Genomic DNA, 17,986 nt, shown 5'->3' on the forward strand with positions numbered 1-17,986 from the left:
AGGGGGGGACGAGCCTGATGATCGTACAAAAGCACAAGTGAGTCTCTGTGGACCAGATTTTTTTTATCTAGCTACTCTACGTGGTTGGAATTATCTCTTTAGGTAACTATTTTTGGAATGTTACCTGGTTAGGGGTTATGTCAATTAGCTTACCCCTGGCTAGACACGCATATGTGTCTTAAACTGAAATAAAAATATTTCATTGTTAAACAAGCTCCTTTTATTTACCTCAGCATTTCTTCTCATTATCCATATTCACTCATTACCATATTCTTTCCCTCTTTCTCAAACTTTCTCCTGCTAACTTTTCCTTGTCTTATCATATCCATCTTCTGTCATCCACATACCACCCAATAACATGTCCCGCGCCTGTCGCCCACATCACATCACTGTCACTAGGCCCTTCTCTTGATACCCCTTCTTCCTCTTGATACCCATGTTTCACCTCTCACCACAGTCTTATACTATCATCTACATCCAATATTGACGCCCTACCCTTTTCCTGGCACCCCATCTTTCAAACAATACTTCATATTTATTGTGATACTTTAGCTTCTGTTGTTGATCCTTCTCTTAATATCAAATCCTTCTCCTGTCATCTAAACCAATGGTTCTTAAACTTTACACATCTGAGGATCCCCACTGAATCCTTACCGGACTCTCGGGACTCCCGCTGAGTCATTATTGGAAGCTGGGGACCCCCAGTCTAAGCATTTTCTATGATTTGAATCTCAAAACAATACACAAAAGTAGAAAAACAGGAGCACACAATACAAATGCTCGAATACAAAAATATTTTGTTTGATTCACAATCAAATATAGAAAGTTTTACATTTTTCGATTTTGTTTCTCTATTTGTATATACTTTATGAACTTTCATTCATTCATTTTAAAATTACGTAATTTTTCTAAAATAGTCACGGACCCCCTGAGAAGGCGTCACAGACCCCCAAGGGTCCTCAGACCACAGGTTACGAACCATTGACTTACGGTGTTCTGTCTCCACATCCTTCTTCTGTTACTCCATAGTTCTCTGGATGCCCCATCCTTCTGTCACCAACACTATTCTGTCACAGCATCTTTTGCTGATTCTTCTCCTAATACCTTAGCCTTCTTCTGATCTCTCACCCTTCTCCTGTTACCCAAACCGTTCTGTCATTGAATCCTTCTCCTGATACTCCATCCTTCTCTCACACCCCATCCTTCTCCTGATGCCTCATCCTTCTTCTGATCCCTCATCCATCTCCTCACGCCCCATCTTTTTCCTGTCACCCTCACTCTGCTGTCACTGTCTCCTTCTACTGCTACCCCATCCTTCTCCTGATACCACATCCTTCTCTTGATGCCCCATCCTTCTCCTGACGCCCCATCATTCTCCTGATACCACATCCTTCTCCTGATGCCCCATCCTTCTCCTGGTCCCTCATCCTTCTCCTGATACTGCATCCTTCTCCTGAACCCTCATCCTTCTCCTGATCCCCCATCCTTCTCCTGATCCCTCATCCCTCACCCTTCTTCTGATCCCTCATCCTTCTCCTGATCCCACATCCTTCCCCTGATATCCCATCCTTCCCCTGGTCCCTTATCCTTCTCTTGATCCCTCATCCTTCTACTGATCCCTCATCCTTCTCCTGATCCCTCATCCTTCTCCGGATCCCCCATCCTTCTCCTGATCCCCCATCCTTCTCCTGATCCCTCCATCCTTCTCTCACACCCTATCCTTCTTCTGATCCCTCATCCTTCTCCTGATCCCTCATCCGTCTCCTGATCCCTTATCCGTCTCCTGATCCTCCATCCTTCTCTCACACCCTATCCTTCTTCTGATCCCTCATCCTTCTTCGGATCCATCATCTTTCTCCTGATCCCTCATCCATCTCCTGATCTCCCTCCTTTTCCTGATCCCTCATCCTTCTCTCACACCCATCCTTCTCCTGATCCCTCATCCTTCTCTCACACCCTATCCTTCCCCAGATCCCTCAGTTTCTCCTGATCCCTCATCCTTCTCCGGATCCCTCATCCTTCTCCTGATCCCTCATCCTTCTCCTGATCCCCCATCCTTCTCCTGATCCCCCATCCTTCTCCTGATCCCCCATCCTTCCCCTGATACCCCATCCTTCCCTTGGTCCCTCATCCTTCCCCTGGTCCCTCATCCTTCTCCGGATCCCTCATCCTTCTCCGGATCCCTCATCTTTCTCCGGATCCCTCATCCTTCTCCTGATCCCTCATCCTTCTCCTGATCCCCCATCCTTCTCCTGATCCCCCATCCCCCATCCTTCTCCTGATCCCCCATCCTTCCCCTGATACCCCATCCTTCCCCTGATACCCCATCCTTCCCTTGGTCCCTCATCCTTCTCCTGATCCCTCATCCTTCTCCTGATCCCTCATCCTTCTCCTGATCCCTCATCCTTCTCTCACACCCTATCCTTCTTCTGATCCCTCATCCTTCTTCGGATCCCTCATCTTTCTCCTGATCCCTCATCCGCCTCCTGATCCCCCTCCTTCTCCTGATCCCTCATCCTTCTCTCACACCCTATCCTTCTCCGGATCCCTCATCTTTCTCCTGATCCCTCATCCTTCTCCTGATCCCTCATCCTTCTCCGGATCCCTCATCCTTCTCCGGATCCCTCATCCTTTTCCTGATCCCTCATCCTTCTCTCACACCCTATCCTTCTCCTGAGCCCTCATCCTTCTCTCACACCGTGCCCTTCTCCTGTCACCCCATCCGTCTTCTGTCACCCTCACTGTGCTGTCACTTCATCATCCTGATCCTTCTTCCCTCTCTCCTTGCTGCATCATCTTCCTGTTAACCCTGACACCGCCTGTCACCGCGTCTACAGTTTGTTCTGTGATGCCCGGCCTCGCTTCAAGCAGGCCTCCTGAGGAAACGGGCACCCTCCTTACCATCCATCCACACCCGCCTTCAGCAGCTCCGAGATGCCGAACGACAGCGAGCCCATGAAGTCATTGCGACTGGTCAGGTCCCAGTCCCAGATCTCCACCGACAGCCTGCGGTCCTTGTCGCTCTCTTTCAGTTTACTGATGGAGAGAGAAGAGACAGGGAGTGAGTGACAGGGGGTGCCCGAGAGCAAACATCAGCAGATATCATTAGGAGTAAAAATAAACAGGCATGCTTACTCTGAGGCAGAACCTAAAAAAACTGATTGTATTCTCCATTTGGATTTTATTATGTTCTGAAGTCATGCACAGTATTCAGTAGGACAACACAGCGAGTTGAACGCTCACCACTGAAACATGCAGTGATAAGCAGCTCATAATATCGATACACACCAAGGTTAACTCCTCCTTTTATACTTCAGACGCAAGTAAAGTGAGTACCTTTACATTGGGTAACAGTAAAGCCTATTAACTGCAGCACTTAGAAATGGTAGACATGAGGCATGAAGCACTACTTAAAATAAATTATCGTCATAAATAATTTTTTCCAGTACGTTAATAAACAGCATTTCATTATAAAAAGGTTATTAACGCAAAAGCCCGAGCTGGAATGGTTGCTGGTACTTTACAATAAGTTGTTTATACCTTAGTTATTAAAACTGATAGCTATCAAGGGACGACACATTAGGTAAAAAATAAGAACCTCAAATGATCCCAGGCAAAAGAGTTACACCGTGTAAAATCGCACGAATTAAAAACACCAGAGGGTTATGACGAAAGATGCTAGAATAGTAAAAAAAAAAACAGACAGGGTAAAAAGCAATAGGTATTTGTGTTATGGAGATATGTGAAGAGAACTCTGCAATGAATTAAAGACAAGGAAGGTGAAGGAAAAAAGTTGCAGTACAATACATTTCGGGATTGTTTCTCCAGAAGCCCTTCTTCAGGGGATTGCCAATGCATGTCCTTTTAAAAGGCGAGAACAGCTTAAAACAGCCACCAGAGTAGCGCAAGGTCTTTACTTGTTCCTAGTCTGGGGTATATTAACCCCCTGAAGAAGGACTCCTGGAGATACGAGGAGCTGAAACGCATCGGGTATTTAAATCATGTTACACCAGATGTATGAATCAATGAAAGTTTGGATGCAACAAGCCTATATTTAATGGAAATTACAGTGAATAACATTTACAATAAAAGACAAAATTATTTGTAGACAAAGAATGCTTCAATAAAGGTTAAGAACAGTAAACATGGCGTGAAAAATAGAAGTTGGAGGACACTAGTGAAGTAGTGCAACCAGAGAGCACACTATCCCCCAGAAGGGGAGGTGCATGCTTTAAGATACATAATACCCTGGAATCTGTAGGTGACACCTAAGGTAGCACACAAGAATTTCAAGCATTATATTATGAGATTTTAATTCCTAAAACAGGAATTAAAAAAGCAAGTGCTAAGGCCTCCTTATGTTTATACTGATCTGAATGCCCCACTTTTGCTGCACTGCATACCCCCACTGTCCAAGAGCTGCACGCCCGCAAGCAGTGAGCTGCAGGCCCCCAAAGCCATGGACCTCAGTGACCCACCGCCACTGGACAGTGTGACCAGCCAGTACTTAGCTTGCTACTCACAATTTAAATGTCTCATTCCAGGATGGATTCAAGTTGCATTTGATGGTTTTTGTCTTCTGTTTGCTCTCCCCCTTAGGATCCGGGATGAGCTTCAGTTTCACGTAGGGATCTGACGAACCATTGGGGTCCATGGGAACCAGATTTTTACCATCCCCAACTGCAAGAAAAAATAAAATAAATGAATAAGACCAGGCCATACACACTGGAGGGAGTAACAGGGAAAGGAGGGAGTGGAAGAAGGACAACGTATGTTTGGAGCAATGAAATAAAGGTGGCCGTGCAAAGCACGGAGAAGGAAGAAGTTACTTTCCTGGAACTATAGATTCTCAGACCTTGTGGAATAGCAGAATTCATGACAGAGGGCGGGAATGGAGGCAGCATGGAGGATTTTCCAATAAAGGACTTCAAAGAACTAGTTAGCCAAGAAGTAATACAAATATATCACTCTCCGAATATTGTCGGATATAAATATTGTGCCCTAAACAATGCACATAAAGATATTAACCTATTTGAGTTATTAATAGAAAATGTACACCCTATAGGATGATATTTTTCTTAATGAATTTAGAACATGAAAGTTATTAAATTTAATGCACACAAAGGATTTATACGGAGATGCCCAACCTGAAATGCTCAAGTCTCTCAAAAACATGAAACTCACACACCCAGTATCCAAAGAAAAAGGAGAGGACAGCAGGAAAAGTCACTATCTCCAGGGAAGAGCGCGTCTTTAAGGACGAGAACCCTCACTCACCCAAAGGTGAGGAGCAGAGGTGTTTTTGATCAGATGAGCAAATGTTAGTAGAGAGTGAGGAGCAGAGTGCAGAAAAGAGCTAAAGATAGAGAGAAAACTACCTCTATACATAGGTGGGGAGTATTTGTTGTCAATCCCCCAATCCTCTCTTGGTTTTAACCCTATCCTGGAGGGCACCCGAATAAATTCAGTTCAGCTCTTCTGGGTGTAGTTTTAGCTCTATCTTTAACTCTTTTCTGCAATCTGCCACTCACTCTCTACCAACATCTGCTCACTGATCAAACAAATATCTGTTCTTCCCCATCCGGGTGTCCTAGTCAACGCCAGGTAGCACGCGATCCTGGTGTGAGGAGGGAACCCAATGATGAAGCATGTCACCTTTGGGTGAGTGAGGGTTCTTGTCCTTAACATCATCCATTCTGGTGACGAGCTCAGCTTGTCATGGAGTACAGCTGAGCTGTACTCATGACGGGCTGAGGTCGTCACAGCCGTTGGAACGTTCGCACGCGGGGCTAATTTCCCCGCTTTGCTGAACGTTCTAAAAACGGGTGCAGCCGTGACGAGCTCAGCTCGTCATGAGGGCAGCTCCGCTGTGCCTCATTACGAGCTCAGCTCGTCACCAGCATGGGGGTGCTCCACGCCCCCCTCCCCGCACAGCGGGGGGAAAACACCCCGCAGCAAAGGGGTTAAAGAAGCACTTTTCCCTGAAAATACAGACTTTTCTTGCTGTCCTCTCCTTTTTCTCTTTGAATACCAAACATAATCTGTGTGAGGAACAAGATTCTTATCTAAAGCAGAATACTCCCTGCCCCATACTATCAAGCAAGGCCCTAGGACAGGCTGTCTTGCGGATTGTACGGCAAGCAGTGAGGCGTCCTGCTGAGCCCCCGGTATATTTCGAAAGGCGAACCTTTGCCGATTCGTCCCAGTGTCGTCTGTTGATGAATATTCTGAGTATCTGAAACACTTGGACCTGCGACTCCACTGGAATCTTCCCATCTGGTTTGGACTTAAGAGAAATACATTTTGTGAATCCTGGATTAGAGAACTCCGCCCTATTCTACCTGGTGTTTTGTCCCACTTCCTATTGTTAATCTCCGTCCTGATGAAGGTGTAGCCCCGGCTGGGGCAACACACCGAAACGCGCGTTGGCGTTGTTCGTGAGGGGGCAGCAGGATTGTATCTACCCCTCCCCCCTGATGATTTTTTCCATTCTGTCGTCCGACTATCTTGTGGCTGTAATGCACAATTTTTAATATTATCTGATCCGTGAAAGTGTGTGAGTGATGTGTGAGTCATTATGAGGAATCCTGGGAATGCATGATGGTGTGATTGTGACATATGAATTAGGAGTGTGGGACTTGATCTATGAATTTCGCCCCATTAAACTATGGAGTGTTATGATTATTACTATATTTTTGCGTATTTATAAAATGATGAAATGCCTATTTAAAAATAAATAAAATTGCTATACGTTATGCAAAACTTGATGTGATATTGTATCTTTGCCCTTGATCTGCTCCGTTGATAGCGGATTAATGTAAGGATCCTGTCCTAGGGCCTTGTTTGATAGTATGGGCAGGGAGTTTTCTGCTTTAGGTGCCTTTGATTTCCTCTGTTTACCTGCCCCCACTTTGCCACGGGTCCCCCTTCTTATTTGAACATGAACGTTATGCCAGATGATATTTGTGTACACAATATTCTGACATCCAACCTCTGCCAAATGTGACAATTGTCCATCATCTGTGCCTTCTGGTGGCAGACACAAGTGCCTAGGCAGAGGCTTGCAGATCATAACAAGTGCAATAGTTTTAACCAAGGCTGTGGCTATTGCTTTAACATTTGCTGAATAGGCCATGGTCTTTGGATGGACAGATGCTGAGCCATTTTTACAAATTGATTAACGCCAGAAGTTCTTGCTGGTACACTTAGCGTGTCTGCTTTCTCTATAGTAATCCAAAACTTGGCACAACTTCCTAATAGACTTGCATCTTTCTAATTAGAAGGTCCATTGAAGGTTAATAACCAAACATAAACCAGGCCCCCAAGGGACATCTCTGGAATAGCAAGCAACAAGACAGCCCTAGGCTAGGCTGGCCAGAAAGGTCGCAAAGACAGACAAGATTTAAGGGCTTGTCTCAATTCCTCAAAAATGTATAAAGAGTACGCAGACAATATATGATTTTAAGTGGCCATCTTAGGATATGTAATAGCCGGGGAACATCCTTTACCACAAAACGTTTACAACGCGGTACCATTACCACGCAGGTTTTACAACGAAAGTCGTTACAACGACTTTCGCTGGAGGGTGCTCTAGGATAGGGAATAGTTTAATTTACTATCCAACACCTTCCCTACTATCCACGGGGACTGGAGTTGGAATAGTAAATTAAACTATTCACTATCCAGCGCCACCCAAAGCAAGTCGTTGTAACGACTTGCGTTGTAAAACCTGCATCGTAACGGTACGCGTTGTAAAAGCACGCGTTGTACCGTCATACATCCGTAATAGCCTGTGTAATAACCTCCTTAAAGGTGAGTCGTTTAAGCCACACGCTGCTTTGTTCTGACTACCTGAAACAAATTCCTTGAGTGAATCGAAGTACAGGAAAATATGTTCAGAAATGTACGTAACATGTATAGACTAAACAAACCTAGCTAAGGGCCTGGGCGGTAGTGCTACTCTAGTTATTGCTAAGCGCAGTCCTGGCTGATTCTTCTGTTCAGGCTTACTTCTAGATCAGTACGCTGTAAATTAAGATCGTTGTTTCAATTCTGGTCTTCTCATCCTTTTTTTATTTCAGTGCTTCAATGCAGTGCTCATGGTTAATTTTGGATCACCTCGGCTATCAGTTCTTCAAGGAATGTGCTTGTTGAAGAGATGGTGCTTCAGTGGGTGTCATTTACAGGACTTCCTTCTGTCCTTGTCTCCCTTCCTGCATGATTCAAGTCTCTCTTGTGCTGAAACTCGCCTAGCTCCTTAATAATACCCAGAAGTGGCCCTAAATTAACTGCCAGCAACTGATGCCCTGGACAAATCATGCAGTCAATGCCTTCAGATATATGTTTCCAATTAGCTTTTTAAAAAAATGCTTACTTGAATGTGGTGCCCCGGTTGACTTGTCTTCTGGATAGCTTGTCTATGCCTGTGGCAATTATGGTATTTTCTAGTGTCCAAGGTTTTGTTTTAGCACAGTTTTCTCCGGATATGCATTTTTGTCATCCATTCGGGTGGTTACTCTCCCTTGGATAATGTTTTTGGCTCGTATTGCGGAGATTTTCTGGAGCGAATCCAGCATACTCTGTTTTGCCACTAGTTTGAATGTTTTCAATTTCATTTTGCAGAGTAACACCATAATGCATCTCATATGTGGGACCTCATTATGATCACTCAGATACCATTCCTCAGTCTGTGCTTTGTGTTTTTGGCATTTATCTCACAATCCTACTTTTTAGTAGTGTGTGATTTGTTTCCTTGGCCAGCTGGCTCACTTCTTTTCCGAACCCTATGGGCGCCTCTTTTTCCATGATCCTTTTGCTGTACTCCGCACCCTTGTCTATCTATTTTGGCGTTCTTCTCGTGCTTGACAGTCAACTGCCAGAAGTGGCTCCTTTTTTAGGTCTTGATTTGACAGCTGTCAAAGAGACATGTTGTATATACTTTGTGGGCTTCAGCCCGCCCACAGGCTTCCCATTTGCTAGCTCCATCGTGGATCTCCTGTTCTTTCTTCCCATATTGTATTGTATTGTAATTGCATTTGTATAGTGCTTACTACCCTTGACGAGGCGTTGAAGCGCTTTTCGGTGAGTAGCTGTCCATGACATGCATTTGTCATGCCTCTTTCTGTGTTTAGCCTTGCCCGGGAGCAGGGACCAATTACAATATCAATCCACTGGTCACCATTTTAGCATCTGTGTTAGGAACTACTTTTTCCTTTGTTGAAATTCTCATGATTGGTCCTGTTTTCACTCACTCTGTAAACAGACCTGTAAATCTTGTTCTTATTTCGTCACATTTGCTGAGCAAAGAGAGATCAAATGTCAGAAGCTGTTTTCAGAGGGTGCCTGTTCCGTGTCCCCACCCTCTCCCTCATCGCTGCTTGTTTTCCTTGCTGTTTATGTATGTTATTACATAATGTTCAATTGAGCCATATATAGAATTACTTGGACAATATCAATCTCACACTAAAGGCCATGTCGCTCTCATCAGATATGTAACATTTAAAATCAACTTGTTCACAATTTAGAAATTGTCGCAAACATGCACGTTTTAAGTGAGAGGAATGTTGCATTTGTTATATCTGGATTTATGCTGATATCCACTGATGGGAAAAAATGTCTTCTCTTCGTGACTTTGATGTCAGAATTCACATGTAATTAGCAAATCACTTAAAGGGTTACAATCCTATTACAGGGAGATAGACTGGGAGAGCAGAAATACTGCCTCTATCTTATCATATGACACAGTAGCCTCCAAAGCTGGGCTTTCCATCCGGTGAATAGCATGGGCTGGATACAAGGAGGAGGGCAATGTGCTGTGTGTTTACAGGTCAATAAATACACCCTTAGCTGGTGCTCAGCGGAGCTGGGGCCCTCCCGGTGTCTAAAAGTCCCTGCCGCCCATCTCGGCCCTGTGGAGCCCTGTGTTAAATCCATTTAACTGTGCTGGTTTACCAACACACTGTGAGCACTGTAGCATTTCTGTCTAATTAGTAGCCTGACATGTTAGCAACAAAGCGCAACAAAGGCGGGGCAAGGGCCACTGTTCAACATCTGCCCCTGGGGGATGAGTTGTTAACTTTTATTAGCTGGTTATTATTTTATAGCCATCCTGAAACACTCTAGAAGGTGACCCTACTGGAAAATGATAAACATATTCTTTCAACGCCCCATAGAGGTTTCTTTTATAGATGGGAGGATAATTGCTAATTAGATGCCAATATCAGTGGCACTTATTCAGATGGCAGCGCCACAGATACATTTTGGATGGCGGTGTCACCACTCGTGTAATGAAGCGATGCTTTGCATATATTTGAGTCAATCTTGGCATTTTCCATGTAAAGATCAATTTGACCATATATACAACTACTTGGACAATATCAGTTTCATACTAAAGGGCATACCTCTGCCGTCATTGGCCATATAGATTTTCACCTGCCTTGCTGTCACATGCAAGCAATGCCTGAGGAATGGAATGTAAACAAACCAACCAAGTAGTAAAGTAAAAATATAACTCTTTAAATGCTGCATGTGTGTACTATCACCTTTGCCGCGGGGCTAATTCCCCTGCGGCGCTGGGGGGAGGGGGGGCGTGTGCAGCGCCACGTTGCTTGTGACGAGCTCGGTTCATTACGCTGCATGGTGGCGCTGTGCTGATGACGAGCTGAGCTCTTCATGACCGCGCCCGTTTTAATCGAACGCTCAGCACAGCGGGGGAACTAGCCCGCGTATGAGCACTGCGCGTGTCATGATGAGCTCAGCTCGTCATCAGCACAGGCCCACCATGCCTCATGACGAGCTGAGCTCGTCATGAGCACAGAAGGAGTTATATAGGTGTTTTGTGCACGTGTCAGCAAAGACCTTGTCACAAACCCATGCCGCATAATTCCACTACACATAACTCCACTCGATACCACATAATTCCACACCACACAATGCCACAACAAACAGTCAGGTATTTCTGACTGGATCCTGTAGCCTTTTAGAAGTCAGCTCATACATAGCTCACATCAAGACTGCCTTTCTCAGAGATCAGTACCTCAGTTTCCTACACTAACCACTAGAACATCTGGAAAGGAAAACAAAACATGTAAAGATATGAAAAGAATGCTGGTTGAGTGAAGTGCATTGTACAGGAGACAGACACAGAAGAAATTCCTATCAAGGTGAAGGGTAATTTAAAATTTTAGGTCCGGACAGTTATTCTCTAGAAGATAGTCTTACAAACTGAAGTAAATTCGCAAAACCCCAGGGGAAGTGGAAGTAACATTCCACACTCTTTGACCCCAGATATCAACATAGGCTTGGCCACATAGCCAACCCTTTGCTCACCACAGTCTCTATAATCAGTTGAGGGTCAAAGCAAAAAGCAAGGGAGCCCTGGAACAAGTGGTAGCAACAGCAGGGTGAACTTACCTGGATCATTCTTGGATTGTTGCCTCCAATCTGTAAAACTGGCAACATTGTGGTCTCTTCGCAAACCAGTAAGATGTGACATACCCTACGGCTCCTTGCCATCAACCACGCTGTTCAACCAGTAAGTGCCACCCTATCAGACATTATTCCTTGGTTTGGCCGCCAAGCACTTTCTATGCAAAAAAACACACAGCTATTGACCCAGTTGGATAAGCATTAAGCAGGCACCCTATTCTGCAATGAGGCTAAAAGCCTGTTTAGGGACACTTTAGCAGTGGGTGGATCAAAACACGTAAAGATCAATCCAGACAAACCTGAACTTTCACAGTTGAAGAGAAATAGACCCCATTGGAATAACTCTCTATGGTCCAGCTCCATCAGTCGGCTGTCGAGCTCCCAGTTTAGGAATCAACTCGACCTTAGCAACCGTGGACCCTATTCACATAGATAAGTTCGCATTGGGAGCTTTCTGCAAGTGGAGATCTTCCCCTACACATAAGCAGAGATTTCCTCATGGATGGCGATCACCATTTCTGTGCACAAATTTCCAAATATATTTAAACTTATGAATCTTCTTCCCCTTATATGAGAGGATGGAAAATCTATGGCCGAATTTGCCACAGTAAAATCACTGAAAGGAACTTTACGTCTCTTTTTGGTAATATGTGCCACGGCAGCCGATACCTTCGTCTTGAAAGTAAACTTTATAAATAAATAAATAAATAAATAAGAGGGTAAATTCATCTATTTTAGTAGAAATCTAAAAAGAAATCATATTTAATTAAAAACGTAAAAACACTCTTTCCAAATTCCGTTTCCCATAGGGACTATCATACTAGCAAGAGAAAACACACAAGCTCAAATACTTTACACCCTTGTTAACTATTTTTTACATCTTTTTTATATCAGGTGTACTCAGTCAGCTTTGTTGTACGTTATGGTTTGTGCTTTTTCTTAAAGTTACCATTTAATTAAATGCAAATATGTAATTCAATTTTTAGATAAATACATTATTTACATTACACTAAACAAATATTTTATTTTAAAAAAAATCTATTATTGAACATATTTAAAAATGAAGGTATATAAAGTTTAATTTACTTTAACTTAATTTATTTACATTTCTTCCCTTTATATTTTTAGTGTAAGCGTTATTCACTGCCTCCATTAATTTCTATGGAAATGTGTTCTTGTAACAGTAGTGGTTGGCCATATTCAGTATCTGCCTACTCCAAAAACAAGTTGTGGATGGAATGCTTGAATTAATCTTAGCCATTGGCAATTGCTCGGCATCCCCGGTTCATTGTTTTTCGCCCACCATGCCACCTCAGATCGGACCCAGTCATATTCATATCAGCCTTGACACAGCTCCTCATGGGAACAGTCCAACCCGAACTACCAGCCGAAGCCTCCCTGAACCGTAAAGAAGCAACCCCGGACCACCGGTATTTCCCCAGTGATACCTGGCTAATGAGCCCATAAGAAGGGTGAAACTGGTCCTCGGTTGGTTGTGTTCCAGTTCAGGAAGGACTTGGATTGGCAGTTCGGGCTGGACTGGTCCCAATGGAGAGGGGCCAAGACTGATTTGCATATGGATGGGTCCAAACCGAGGTGGTATGGTGTGCAAAATAATGATAGACTGGGATGCGGCCTGAGAAATTACCAGTGGCTGAGATTCATTGAAGCATTCCTTCCATCGCTGTTTTGTATATTTATTGTGTCTCCCTGAGTGGACGGGTATTTCCAGACATGGATCTTGTGCACACTGGGTCACTGGAACCAAGCTATACTGAGCTGATGAGCCCATAGGAAGGGCAAAACCAGTCCTCGGTTGTTTGTGCTCCGGTTCAGGTAGGTCCTGGCTTGGGAGCTCGGACTGGACTGTTCCCATTGGAGAAAATCCAAGACTGATTTAGCTGGGTCAAAACTGAGGTAGCAGGGTGAGCGAAACAACGACGGGCTGGGATACCAGTGGCTGAGATGAATTCAGGCATTCCATCCATTACTTTTTGAATACTTTAGTATTTTCTGATTTACTCCGAGACTTGGCTGGGGCACATTTAGACCTATTTTGTCAGTAGTACTACAGAAGTAAAGGTAGGTGTGTATTTGTGAAGTGTTAATGTGTTACTCATTTGTGGGTATTTTCTTGTATTGTCATGTCCCTCCCAACATCCCTCCTTTAATTGTCTTAGTCCCACCCATTTCTTAGTAATTACTCTCAATCTTCCAACCACCCCCCCTTGCCACTCCCATATTTACCACTAAACGCTATACCTCCTTGTGCAGAGAACTCCACACCTGTGGCAGAATCATCATATAGAAACACAAGGAGAGGAGGAGCAGATCTCTGGCTGGAGGCTTCAGAAATGCATTATGAAATATGAAGTGTTACAAAATGCAATTTGCAAACGTCCACCCAGAGTAGTAATGCTTTTCGTACTCGAAAATGGCTTTTGTGACTAGTTTTCCGTATTCCCTCGACAGTGAGCTCCTGCTCCAGCGTAACAAAATCCACTGGGGGAATTCTTCCTTTACTCTCTACTGAGCAGCTGCTGTCGGTGTTATCATCCTACGTCACTTCCAGACTGGATTATTGCCCTTTACCTATGCATATCTCAGATGGACGTAGCCAGATGCGAGTATATTCAGAATGATGCAGTCAGGCTGGTCTGCGACCGAAAGAAATTCTAACAAGCATCATCTGCAAGATACATCTGTAATGATGGGCCACTGACCAAAGAGTCACTCAAGCGCATGCCTGGTACAGCAAACATTCTATGAAAGGCCTACAAGGATGGGCGGTCAAATGCAGCTTGTCAGGTGAAGCGCCGTTGCCCTCGGTGATCAGTAAGACCATAAAGCCCATCTTCCTTGCCCGCGTCAAGAATAAACAAAGTTCACAGTGGGAGTCCATCCTTCCGCTAAAAAAAGCTGCCAACTGGGGAATGACCTTCCCGTGACCTTGAGACAAATATCTGTCTGTCCTTCAGAAAAATACTTAGGGTCCCCCGGTTGAATTAAGGTACGTTAAACTTAGTCATAGCTCGCTCTTATTATTTTGAGCTGTTTCAGCTCCAAGGTTCCATATAGGTGGTGCATGTGGTGATTTATAAGTAAATTAATCTGTCAATCAATCAATGAATCAGTTAGTGTCATGGTTCCAAAAGAGCAATCCAATGGTAGCGGTGGTTGGGTCTGGCTCCATCTAACTGCCGCCCAACGACTCACCATCTTTGAGTAAGTACCGTGACAAGGATGAAGAGAGTAGGCAGTGGTCAAGCCCCAAACGTTTAGGTGCCGTGCTGAAGATCAGGGTGGCGGAGCTCTCAGACAGCCTGTGATAGCGGCCAGTGACTTTCAATTTCCTACGGACAACACAGTCGCTCCACATCAATAACCTCATCTCATGGAGAAATGCAGATTTTCCGGGCTCCATTTGAGCGAAAGACAAGCCTATCTGAGCACACATCTGTGGAACAGAAAGAGACTGCGCTCAATCAGGGCGACGAATCACCGCCGCCACAGTAATATTGCACGGGGCAGAGGGAGAGACCGCTAAGAAGCTTTTCTCCATCTGAAATTAGTTTTAGAAAACAATCTCCATTTATCACTGATCTGGAAGCTGCAAAAGCTACCAGTTAATAAAGCAACCTTATTTATTTTTTTGGTGACTGAACTTTCTAAAATTTGAACATGCGCACACACACACATTCTACAGACAGGTACACGCATACATAACACACACAGAGGTGTTGTAAGCAACCTAGTGGGTTGTTCACAAACACAAGAATGTGGGTTTAGCATTGCAACTCTTATGGGAAATGAGATTCTCAGGTCCGCATAACAGGGAGTCTGATCCACAAGAGAAAATGGTACAAAAATAAAAATTATTTTTTCTTTAAAAACTCATTTTCCATTCTTGAAAACTCCATAGGAAGGGACTAAGCAAACCATATACAGGGAATTTCTATGATTGGTGGGGCCCTGGGTAGAAAAGAAACATGCAAAGCCCCTCTGTTTGCATAAGATTTAATATCACAGGAAGTGACATCAATTGACCATTACTTTTCTAGCATTACTGAAGCACCTTTGCAAGAAGCTACCTACCTAGTGCGGATATCACTAAAATGGCTAAAATTATAAATAGTAACCATAATAAAATAGGTACATACATTTTAAAGCTCTATTAAGTGGAACTACATTACATTAATCAAACTGGGTGGGAACGCTAGGCACAGGTCTCTCCAAAACCAACATGATTGCTTCGATGTTTCCAGATTAGTGCATGATTAAAATTCCAAGTCAGATTATCCCAGAACTATAGAGTGGATCTTCAAGTGACTCCCCAGCCCTCCCTTTATGCCAGTCAGGTTAGAAGATCAGGCAGTTTGTTTGCAGCAGGCATGGGGGATCAAAACATATGGATCTATGGTACATCGAGTGAGTGACCGGCAAGGGCTGCAGCAAATGACAGAAAGCACAGATTGCAAAAGATAAGGGGACATATGTATCATAGTTCCGTTTTGCGATTTCTAAATAGCGATTTTTAAGGAATCACTATTTAGAAAGCGCAAAATGGTATGTATGTAGAAATCAGCTTCTTTTTAGCGATTTCTTAAAATTCCTTAATTGCGATTAGCAAATTGCTAATCGCAATTAAGGAATAATTTCCCATTCATTTCTAAGGGCCAGGAGGCCCATAGGAATGAAGGGGAAATGTGCGATTAGCAATTAGCTAATCGCAAATTGAAAATATTTTCAAGGGTGCAGGGGTGTCCAAAGGACACCCTGCTGCACCCCTGAAAATGACATGTGTGCGCATATGGCGAACATACATGCCCTAAGGGCCTGTATGAGCGTCACATGGCACTTTTTGTTTTAAAAAAAATTGCGTTTTGAAAGGAATTTGCAACTTACCACCAACTTGAAGTTGGTGGTAATTTGCGATTCCTTAGGGACAATTAGCAATATTTTTTTGCATGATACATTGCATTTAAGGAATCGCAAATTGTGTGATTCCTTAAATGCAATCGTAAAATAAGGAATCGCAAATTGTGCGATTCCTTATTTTGAACCACATTTGCTTAATACATACCATATTGAGAATTCGCATTCGCAAAGGCCGAAGTTCTGCGATTTTCGGCCTTTGCGAATGCGAATTTCAATGATACATATGGCCCAAGATGAGGAAACGACATGGACGTCATACATGGGAGGAGTGGCTAACACATTTGAAGGGGGAAGCACCAGAGGCTGCACACTGAGCACCTAAACACAGCAATTTCAATCAAACTCCATTTCTAAGAGATGCAAAGAGCTCAACTAAGTTAAAGATATAAAGAAGAGATGGCTAAAAAGGAACACCAATTTGTTGATAGGGATAAAACTGCCAAAAGCTACAATGAGAGCTAGTCACTCGGCAGACAAGTAGCACATTAATGTAACCTAACAAGAGAGACTTATTATAGAACACTCCATGCAGTTCATACCGATAAAGAAAGGAAACCTAGCAATGTGGACTACTTTTAAAACTGTAAGTCACATGCCCCAAATTTCTGAGAAGACACTTGTCAAACTGCACAGGGTCCAGAACCATGCCGCTCAACTCATATTTAGCCTAAGTAATAATTAACTTGCGTCTGTCTTAAGGTAAATGCATTAGATCTTGGTTAAAGAGATAATTAAATGCAAGACAAGTCACTCAGGTCATGCTTCAGGCTACCAAACAAAACACTTTTGGTCTTTCCAACTTCCAATGCAAGATCTGCCTCCGTGAACTGGTCACTAACTCACATAAGCTCAATTTTTGGCAGAACACGTCATGCTCAATGCAGTGCTTAATTTGAGCTGGTGGGTTCCGGTGCTCGGCACTGGCACTTAATTGTAAATACAAGCACTTTGGATGGTCTGCCACATGGAGTCCGGAAGACCCTGAAAGATATCAAGTATCGGAGCGCCCGCTGCCCCGAGTCATGAAGGTCAGTTGGAAAAATTAGCACATCATCGGCATACAATGCAATCCTCTCCTCCATCCTAGGCCCCCCCTCAAACCGCCGCAGCTGTCCATCAACAGGGAGCCAACTAACCAGCTTCACTGAATCTTTCAGGAAACCTAGGCTTGTTTCATTATGTGTTATCGGGCTTGCAATAGATCTAGAGAGTCCTAAAAATTTAGAAAGAAATGCATTCTCTACTGTCTGTAAGGACAACCCCGGGGCATACCCCCATACTTGGACCAGAAGGAACATGGAACACCCACCTCCAGACAGACCCTTGCTTTTATATAACATCCCTATTTCTTTAGTTGTTTATGTTCAATTTTTTTTTTGCAAATCTATAGAGTGGTTTGCATGCTGCTTTGGTAAGTTGTGACCTCTGATTTACAAAGCTAACCCAGGACAGGTTCGCCAAAAATAAAATCCCCAGATATCTGAAAGTTGATACTTTCATTATTGGCGTACCTCCCACAAAAAACTTCCTAGAGCGGGTGTTTTGGGGCCAGCTAGTCAGATTATAAGATTTCTGATGAATGACCTTGAGCTTCAGATCGCCTATAAAGGTATTAAACCCA

At 43.7% G+C, this 17,986-nt stretch overlaps 1 protein-coding gene across 2 annotated transcripts in view; it reads right to left on the bottom strand.

Annotated features, from left to right (window-relative positions):
- PRKCB (protein kinase C beta) overlaps positions 1-17,986 on the bottom strand; it is a 963,846-nt gene that overhangs the window by 389,046 nt on the left and 556,814 nt on the right. For both annotated transcript variants that reach the window (XM_086940462.1, XM_086940461.1), the window contains exons 6-7: positions 4,524-4,680; positions 2,902-3,036 (exon numbers count right to left, since the gene is read on the bottom strand). In XM_086940462.1, the coding sequence (XP_086796588.1) occupies positions 2,902-3,036; positions 4,524-4,680 (292 nt within the window). The remainder of the gene's footprint in view (positions 1-2,901; positions 3,037-4,523; positions 4,681-17,986) is intronic.

Source organism: Lissotriton vulgaris, chromosome 10 (genome assembly GCF_964263255.1).
Source record: "Lissotriton vulgaris chromosome 10, aLisVul1.2, whole genome shotgun sequence".
Taxonomy (NCBI): Eukaryota; Metazoa; Chordata; class Amphibia; order Caudata; family Salamandridae; genus Lissotriton; species Lissotriton vulgaris.